Source organism: Ammospiza caudacuta, chromosome 9 (genome assembly GCF_027887145.1).
Source record: "Ammospiza caudacuta isolate bAmmCau1 chromosome 9, bAmmCau1.pri, whole genome shotgun sequence".
NCBI lineage: Eukaryota > Metazoa > Chordata > Aves > Passeriformes > Passerellidae > Ammospiza > Ammospiza caudacuta.
Genome location: NC_080601.1, coordinates 26,283,558 through 26,293,182, shown reverse-complemented (window position 1 = coordinate 26,293,182; position 9,625 = coordinate 26,283,558). Strand labels below are relative to the sequence as shown.

Sequence of the window (9,625 nt, the reverse complement as noted above, 5' to 3'; positions counted from 1 at the left end):
TCAGGCTGCTTTGACTCAAAGGGTTTTGCCAGCAGATGCTCATGGAAGATGCTGAATCTGGCAGGTCCCGGGACCAGACATTTTGCTGAGTTTTTAGGGGAAGAAAAGATCCCTTTCCCTCCCACACTTGTAGTCCAGAGGTCTGGGCAGGAGACTCCGCTTCCCTGGGAGCAGGGAAGAAGGTGTCAATGAGGAGAAGGAGCTGCCAAAGGAGTTGCAGAGCTGAGCAGGAGACAGTCAGTCCCACTATGTTGCCCGCAGAGAAGGACACTGACAATTCTGCAAATACCTTTAATGCACTTAGAATACACGGGAGGAAAAAAAATGTTTAGTGATTCACAAAAATATTACAAAAAGTCACGTGCAGGCGAAACACACCCAGCACTGCAATAACAATGTAAGAATTTACATTAGAAACTAATATAAAATATTTAAAAACCTCTGCTAGTTTAGCTTTCTGTTTGTTTTTTGTCTTTTATAAAAAAAAGGAGGAGGGGAGAGGGAAGAAAGGCCATCTACAAGGTACTGGTACACTGGCCACAGAAACACAGGCTCCTTCCAGCCCCGCTGGGAGTGTCCTGGGGCTCCTCCATCCACATGACCCCTGCATCTGCAGACCACACACACACACCCACACACACCCCCAAACATACACACATGTACATGCCTGAAGGACAGAAAAGCTCACCCCAAGGCTGCAAGGGCAACCCCAGAGGTCAGGGTTTGCTGTGGTCCCAGTCACCCATGTGTCCCCTGCCCTGGGAACCTTGCCTTTGCTCCCATTCAGCACACAAAACAAGTAGTGTCCCCAGCAAGAGGCAAAACCTCCATCCCTTTAAAAAAAGGGAAAAGTTAAGGTGTCCAGCCTGGTCTGGACAAGAGAAGGGTTTTGAAAGAGTAAACTTGGGTTTGGAGCATGACTGGGGCCAAACTCACAGCACCAGGACTACAAGGCTGGAAGGGTGCAAGGAGCATCCCAGTGCAGGAGCCAGGGCACCACTACAAGCCCCTAGCAGGATGCTGCCTGCTTCCATGGGGCTGCAGATTCCCACTTTGGGGAAAGCCAAAACCCAGAGCTCCCCAGCCTGTGATCAGTCCCTACCAGCACAACATGGCCACTCACACCCACCTCCCCTTCCTCAGCCCCTGTGTGTTTTGCATCCTGCTTGCTTCTGTAGAGAGACAGGCCCAGGAGCCTTGTCACCAGCACCAGGGAGCCCTCCTGCTCCCACCCTGCTCGGGGCACTGTCACCAAGCTGTGTTTGTGCAGGACCCACCGCACACGGTGACAGCTCGGGCCCTCCCTCCCTGGCCCTCGTGCTCTGGAGTTTCCGGAGCCGCACTCTCGCTGCAGTTGGGCCCCAGGGAAAGGAACAAAGGAGCCATTTTCATCTCCAGCCTCGTCGGGAGCCGAGGGAGAGGGCAAGAGAAAAGAACAGTGTTTGCAAAACACGACAATGGGCAGGAAATTTTCTTCGGCCTTTTTGAGGTTGGGTTTGTTTCTCTCTCTCTTCCTCTTTTTAAAGAAGGCAGGCACAGCATCAGAACAGTTTAAAAACAACCAGGCCCTGGCCAGCCACATTTGCCATGTGCAGCCCTTCCTGGGCTGATGATCCTCTCCTGCTATCAGGGCTCCACAAGCAGGTGAACGATGCTGTGGTCTTCCAGCAAGGAAAAGGGGCGGGGCAGCCCCTTCACAGCAGACTAGAAATGACATTTGTGAACTGATGTGCCACTTATGATGATTTTATGGTCTGTCAGCGACTTTAGGGGAAACAGAATCATGGTAGGAATGAAGAGGTGATGAAGCACAATACACGACAGGTTCACTGCCTGTGAGACAAGTCGATACGGGACCACGTTTACAGCACATTTGCAACCTCAGGCCTATTCTCCATTTGAAATTTTGGACTCATGTCAAACACAAGGCTTGGGTTTTTTTGAAAGAAGAGAGAACAAGCAGACACTGCACAACAGAAAATAATGTTATAAAAATAGTGGGTTTGAAACAGAGCTTGTTAGGTTGAGGGACTTTAACCCAGCTTTAAAATCTTAAGAGGTGAACGCCATAGGCAAATGTGGATTTTGAGATTGCTCTGGATAGAGTCTTGCTGCTGTGCAGGCTGGCATTTATTAATAGGGACAGATGCACAGAAAGGAATTCTTGGTTGCTTGACAATTCGTCTGCCCCTGCAGCTTCACTCACAGAAAAATTAAGGCACAATGTGTTCTCTCACAGGAGGGCAGCCACCCAGTCCCTGGGACATGGAAGGGCTCTCCTGGTGCTGGAACCCTTCCTCACCTTGCCCAGATGGAGCAGGGACTGAATACAGCCCCAAGACTTGATACAGTGAAGCCAGAAGGCACAAGGCCATGCTCTGGGCTAGGGAAAAACTGGACACATGGTCTAAGGGCTTGCTCTGGCCTGAAGCTTTGCTCCCCACCTGATGTGATGCTGCCCTGCCCTGGCCAGGTACAAGCTGGCAAAGCAGGACATGGACTCTGGATGCCAACCTAGGAGGAGGGAAGAGCCAAGCATTGCTTTCAAGTGTTTTGGGTTTTTTAAAAAAATATTTCTACTGGTCCCAGATGAAAAACAACACAACCCTCACTTCTCCCAAGACCATTTGATGACCTGATGGTGTAATTTCAAAAGCCATCCAAGAGCAACTGAATATTTAAAGAGAAGAGCTTCAGAATATAATTTCAAATCACTGTTGGCAATTCCATGTAGAGTAAAACCAATATACACCATCCTCAAAGAATTAGACACAGCAGGCACCATCTATCTAAGCTACTGAAAATATGGTTACAGCAGCTACAAGACTGACTGCTCTGCTCAGATCACACCCTACATACTTTAATACTGAAATTATACATTCCTTGTCCTGTTTTTAATCAGAAATTGAGAGAGAGAGAGTAGTCCTGGCTTTTAAGACTTCTCCTGTTTCAGAATTGCTGTCACATGCTGGATTTTCAAGGCTCTTCATCTTTCCAAATATCTGAAATGACCTGCATCGCCAGATTTTCTCAAGAGAGAGAAATCCTGTACTCACTGCTTCTAAACAGAAGGCTTTCATTTCCATCCAGGTCTCTGTCTTTAGCCAACACAAGCCCCACAGGTTTCGGGTCCATACAAACCTGCTTCAGAGGCCTTCTACACAATCAAGAAAAAATCGCCACCAGTGGTCCTACCATCTCATCAGGTTTGGGCTAGAAAAACACCGTGGTATTTATTAGCACTGATGACTTCCCTCTTTCAAACTACTTGCTCACTAAAATACAAAGGTTTCTTTTCCATTTCATTCATACACAGACATGCCCTCTTGCCCCAAGATGAAAATGTCCAAACTTCACATCTCATTTACTTGCCAGTGAGTAAGCCTTTGGCAGGGTTGCAAACTTGATGTGAATCGCGAGAGGATGTTCTGTGGCTGCCCAGCTCTTCAGGATCCTGAGTAACTGCAACTTTCTTACTCTTAGATAAGTTGCTGAGAGGCAGCAACATGACCAGGGAGCTTAACGGCTGACTTTCACCAGGTTCTCATAGCTGCTCTAACAATAAGACACAGAATTCTATTTTAGCAATTATTTGTCTAATATTTCCCCCCTTACCTAAATAGGAAGATTTCACTTCCTTCCCTTCAAGCCTTCCCCCCCTCAATTGTTATCTGGCTACCAGCAAAGATCTGTGAGAAAGTGTCTCAGAAATAGACATTTCTGGCATGCCACCTGTTCATAACTCAAATACACAGAACTATATATAAATACATGACATGGAACAAAAATACACACACACACACACATAAGGATACTGGGTGGATTATCACATGCATTCAGCGTGCTCCCTCTGAAGTCAATGGAAACCCAGCCTAGAGCATCTGATGAGAGTAAATACAGTGAGGAAAACACTTGCATGAGAAAGGCAGAACGGGAGCATGAGCCAGCTTGGAGGAGGTGCTTTCCCTGCATACAGCACCAGATCCCTGCCGTGAAGGCTCCAAGAGTTCATAGGGCAGGAGGTCCCAAGCTTTCCAGATGTGTGTCAGGGCCCAGAGAGGGTCTGATGGACTTCTCTCTGCCCCGTGCTGATCTCTGCAGGAATAGCAACAATCGACCTTCCAAATGTCCCTTCTCCACCAAGATGTGGATTTTAAACTCCTTTTAATGAGAACTAGCATCTGGAAACAAGGAAGAGCAGCCAGCATCGTGGCAACAGGCCAGCTCTGCTGCAGCACCCCCAGCAAGCTCGTGCAAGAGCATCCATGGGCTACTGTTGGATGGCTTTGGGACAAAATTGTAATTGCTGCCCTTGCCTTTTCCCCACTGCCACAATTATCTGTTTGCCCATTATCTTGTGGTGGGACACTTGGGCACAGTGTTTTTGAAGCTGGACTGGTAGGTTTTCATGGCACTTTCCCACCCACGCTGTCCCTTGCACATACATCTACAGTGCAGAAGGGACACTTAGTGCTAACCAGGACAATGAAAACTGGCCAAGAGATCCCATGGATGAATGCAGCCTGCCACAGCACAGAAATCACTCTGGCTGGCACATGCAGATATCTGAAAGTTTGTTCTTTCACAGCAGGATTTTAAGATGATCCTCTGAGTTCAGACAAAATGACAAACTCATTTACATGTAAATTGCTTTCATTGCTTTGCAGAAAGGAAGGTTCTGCAGAGCAGTGTTGGACCCTGCATTTGGCCTGCCTTAAATTATAACATAAAAACAATTATAATAATACAAATACTACTTTGTACACAAAGCACGCCCTCCCCTGCAAACCCTGGCATGCTTCGGTAGGTCCTACAGCCCTCTAGTCAATAGTCACCCTCTCTGCACAGAGAGACATTGAGTGACTTGCCTGAGGCCACAGAGGAATTCTGTAGCAAGTCCAAGGAGAGCTTTGTGGCTCCTAGCTCTGCTTCTTGACCAACATTAACCAGCCTCAAATATATGCAGAAAACATCAAAGCTGACTGTGCTGGGAAGAAATTAAATCAGAAAACAAACAGAAAACCGACCCCAGGGTACTGTGAGGCCTCCTGGACTTTGCTGTTTGATCAGGGGAGTTAAGTGTTAAAAGCTTTTGTTGTACTTGTATTAGAATCACACAGCAAGTGCGCATAAACCACCAGTTATCTTGTAGGCAGAAAGGGGTGGAAGGACAGCTGCACCTCCCCTGACAAGGAGTGAAGAGTTGTCACCAAAAGACAATGGGCAGAGGAAGGCTGGGGAATATGCATCAGAAACATCCTGCAGCAGCAGCAGCAGCAGCAGCAGCAGGGGGTAAAGTTGCGGTGTTTGCTGCAGGTATCCACAGGGCCAGCAGCTGATGCAGAGACACAACCTGGCACTGAAGAGACCGACTCCTCTGCACACTCCTTTTGCTCCAAGGAGGAAGCCACAGGGATCTAGAGAGTGTCTTTTCAAACTGGTTTTGATGCTTTACAGTTCAAACCCATCTGAAAGGAGGAAGGTCAGCAACAAGAGCCACCACAGCGAGGCTAGAGGCTAGAGGGGAAAATGGAGCTGCACTAGGGCACAACCCTGCTGGAACAGGGAGAATAGTTGGCTTCATTGAGGCTGAGACTCCTTTCTGCTGTGCCAGGGCAGCAGAGATCTCCACTTCACATGCTTTCAAGCAGCCCCCCGATCCTGCAGAGCTGCTGAAGTTGTCCCTGTGAACAAATGATCCTTTCTAGCTTCTCAAATTCTGTACAATAGCAAGGAAAAAATACTTGACAGTATCTTTTTAAAGATAAACACACTGTAAACAGGAGATCTCCCCCGCCCCGGTAGCTTTCTTCCTCCTGCTTGTGCAAAACCAGAGGTTGCGACCTTCCCTGGGGTTCAGGCACAAGGACAGGATGCACGAGAATAAAGTTGCCTCTGTTTGCAGTGATACCATAGCTAATAGCACCAAGACCAACACTTAAAACATGCCTAATTTGAGGGCAGGGAGGATCTGGATTTGTTTTTCTTGACTGAACTAGAAAGTTCATCTTTAAATCTGTTCAGCTTCAAGCATGTGAGCTTTTGGCCTCCTTTAAACAGGGGAAATACCATTCTGTTTCTAAAAAGAAAAAAAAATAGCACATGGAAGAACAGTTCTGCAGTCAGTAAAAGTTTGGCTAACAAAAGGACTCCAGAGTCACGTAAAGAACATTTAATCCATGGATTATAGGCTCGCACCTGGCAGAAATGTATGTGTAAATACAGGCGTGCAGAGCGTCTACACCCTGGGCTAAGGCAGAGGGGAGTTCTGCAGCTAGGAGAGAGAAAGGATCCTTACTACTAATTTTCATAGTTAAATATTTCTCACTCGCACTCACACATACGCAGGCTGCTCCCAGAGAGTTCAGCCTTGGGAAGGATAAAGGAAAGGGCTCAGTTCAGTCTGGGCTGGTGCTGAGTAGCTCCTCTTCTGTTTGCAGTGGTTGTGCAGCAAACTCTTTTTATTTGCAGGCAGAGTTTTTACTGCATTAATTATCCTGTGAGTCACTGGGTAATGGACAGTAACTTGGCTCTCCCAGTTGTTAGAATAGTGTAATTCAGCTCTAATGCAGTGGGTTGTCGAACACGGCATCTGGCAAGATGGAAACTTTCAGTTTCTTTTCAGGCCAGCTGTACTCCTTTGGAAGTTTAAACTGTAAGACAGTAAAGAGAACCAATTAATGCATATCACTACAATCTGCACAGAAAAAACAAAATTGTTGCAAAGGCAGGCAGTCCCATGTTATTATTGTTTTTTAAAACAAGAGGCCACTAAGAAAACATTTCCCCATCGGTATGTTTTGGACAGCAGTGGACATTAGATAATGTGGCCTGTCTCAGCTGCCAAAGTAAAGTTGTGAGCTTTCAGCCCAAGTGCTGTTTATTTCATCAGATGAATTTTGGAGGGTTTCTGGCCCCATCAATATTTCCAGTTCCCAACCTCTCGGAAGATTTACAGCAGAAGTGTCTTCCCTCCTATCTAACCATGTTCCTCTTCTTTCACCCAGCCCAGCCCCCAGAGCCCACTTTTGCTTTAAAGGGAGTCTGAGGGCAGCTTTAAAACCCCTGCTGTTCAGAGTGGAATGTAGGTGAGCCATCAGAGCTCTCTGGTGACAGGCAAACTGTGCTGCCCTGGCTGGGGAGAGCCAATGTGCCTGCACAGCATTCCTGCTGCAGTCCTTCCCACTTCTGGCACAAAGGCCTCACAGAGCCCTACAATGCCTTCTGCTCACACAGGCACTCAGCTGCTCAGGCTGTTTTGCAAACACTGGTTGAAGCACACAGAAGGGAGATTTTTTGCCCCAGTCTGGTTTACACAGCACTGTCTGTGACCAATGTTTCCCAAACAAGGCAAGTCCACTGGTCCCATCCTGATGTCCCTGCTCGGGCTAGAAAGTCACCCCGACATGAACCCAAACACAACCAATTCAGGGACAGAGCTGCAAGGAGCCTTACCACCAACCCTTCTCACAACCACGTGACCCGTGCCCAAGCATTCACACAGGTCTCTCAAACACAGCTGTGGGGTGGGGGTGAAGGTGTGGGGTGGAATCTCTTAGGCCACAAATTTGCCTCATCCACAGCTGAATGGCAACCAGTTCTGCATAGGCATTTTATGCAATCTCAGTGGCCAACCTAAGGACCCAAAACACAGCTATCCCATGGTGGGGGGATAGCTCTGGAAGCCTGTTTGCAGGCTTATTTTGTTTTCAAAACTGTACTGCATCCAGTGTGTTGCACTGCCTTGCCCTGTGATACTCCCTGACACACTGATGGGACTCCCAGGCAGGAATCTTGTAGGGACCCAACACCACCAGTGACAATCTGCCCTGGAAGTGGCTAATTCAGGATGGTTATGGATACAGTGGTCCTCTCCTAGGAGAGTCCTCAGACCCAGAGCAGCAGTACCATAGGCTTCCCAGGGCTGTTTGGATAAGAGAACTGGTACAAGGGGTCAGTGACTGGAAATCATCAGTCTTTATCCAATTACTTGTCTTTCTTTCCATAAGCACCCTGTTTCTGATGGGCACCAACACAGGCTCAGTGTGAGGCTCCTGCTAAAGGAGATCCCCTCCAGCTGCCTGCTCCACAGCAAGGGTGTCTCTAACATGAATCTGCTCCTGACCTTGCTCCATTTGCAGCTGCCCATGAGGGTAACCTGCAGTTAGTATCCATTGACCTTAATATGTTGGTTGTTCGTGGTCTGATCCATGATCTGGGGGCACAGCAGGAGGATTCTTCAGGACAGAGGCTACCACAAACTCCTGTTTGTTATCCTCTAGGAAACAAACAGCTCAAGTCCTATTTATGTTTTTCTATAAACTCAAGCCCTATGTATAGCTTGCATCATGTACTCTACTGGCCCTGCACAGCGCAGGGAATTCTGAGTTGCTGTCTAGGACATGTGAAAAACATGTAAAGATACTCAGACAGATGATTACACTTAATTTCACTTAACACAGGTGGTTCTTTATGTGGCAAAGGAAAGACTCCTCACAGTGCTTCATTCTACCACATGAACATCATCAGCAACAGTCAGGCCTGCTGAGGAATGCTTTCAGTTGGCCCGACCCGGATCCTGCAAGTTACAAATCCTTGGAGGAATCTGGATGCTGAAAGATCACATTTCATCTCAAGTATTTTCCTTTTTATAAACAGCAGTGGTTCCAAAGCAATCCTCTTGGAGAAGTCATCCTTTGCATTTGTTTGTTTTTCACTTTTCAATTCAGCAAAGTCACAGTGAGTGGGAACCAAACACCCTGTTGCTGTGCCAGGAGCTGCCATGCTCTTTGTCTCAATGGACAGTGAAGGAACATGAGCCGTCCAAAGCCTTCACTAAAGGACCTTCAAACCAAAGTGCTCCTGGGCTTCCATGTCACTAGCAAAAATGAGCTTTGGATTAGGTTTAACTGGATAAAAGCTGGCCTGAAAGTCACTGCACAGCCAGCAGCATGCTCCCCTCACTCACACAGTGAGGAACACCCTGGCATTAAATCAACTTTGGATTAAACAATTAGAGCCCTGAGATTTTTCCTGGGGGGAGGGGAGCAGAGCAAGGGATGGGAGGGCTGTTTTACAAGCCAAGGAAAGTTTCTTTAGAGTCTGCAGGGAGCTGTAAAAAATGGGATTAAAAATATTACATGTCATTTCTGCCACTGATCTTTGAAGTCAAGCAGAATATTTATATGGCATGCATGGGAGACAGGGTGTTAAATGTTCCCCAGGAAGAGATCACATGGCAGTGGGAAGTTTAGTACCAGCTTTATAAAGCCCCCCTGGCTGTTGCTGTAATGCTTCCAGACTGGTGATGGTCCTTCACACACCGTGCAGGGCCAGCAGGTGAAGGCCAAGTAGCAGATGTGAAACAGCCCTGCCTGCTTACCAAACCCACTAAAGGAGGCCCATACAACAGATTGTTCAAAAGTATATGTGCTACCACCACTTTCAGCCTTTCTGAAAGCAGGGAAGGTAAAGTGATGTGCTAGGAGCTGCTGGTGAGGACTATATCTATGCATGGCATGGAGGAAACCCTGCCACCTGGCCCAGGGGCTGCACTGCTTTCATTTGGGGTGCCCAGATACTCTGCTGGAAGAGATGCTGATGGAAATCAAAACACAGAGTCTCC

At 47.5% G+C, this 9,625-nt stretch overlaps 1 protein-coding gene across 3 annotated transcripts in view; it reads right to left on the bottom strand.

The window, feature by feature from the left end:
* Window positions 1-306: 306 nt before the first annotated feature.
* Window positions 307-9,625, bottom strand: part of SUFU (SUFU negative regulator of hedgehog signaling) — an 88,164-nt gene continuing 78,845 nt past the window's right edge. For all 3 annotated transcript variants that reach the window (XM_058810149.1, XM_058810150.1, XM_058810151.1), the window contains exon 12: window positions 307-6,653. In XM_058810149.1, coding sequence (XP_058666132.1) covers window positions 6,564-6,653 — 90 coding nt within the window. In that variant the 3' untranslated portion in view covers window positions 307-6,563. The remainder of the gene's footprint in view (window positions 6,654-9,625) is intronic.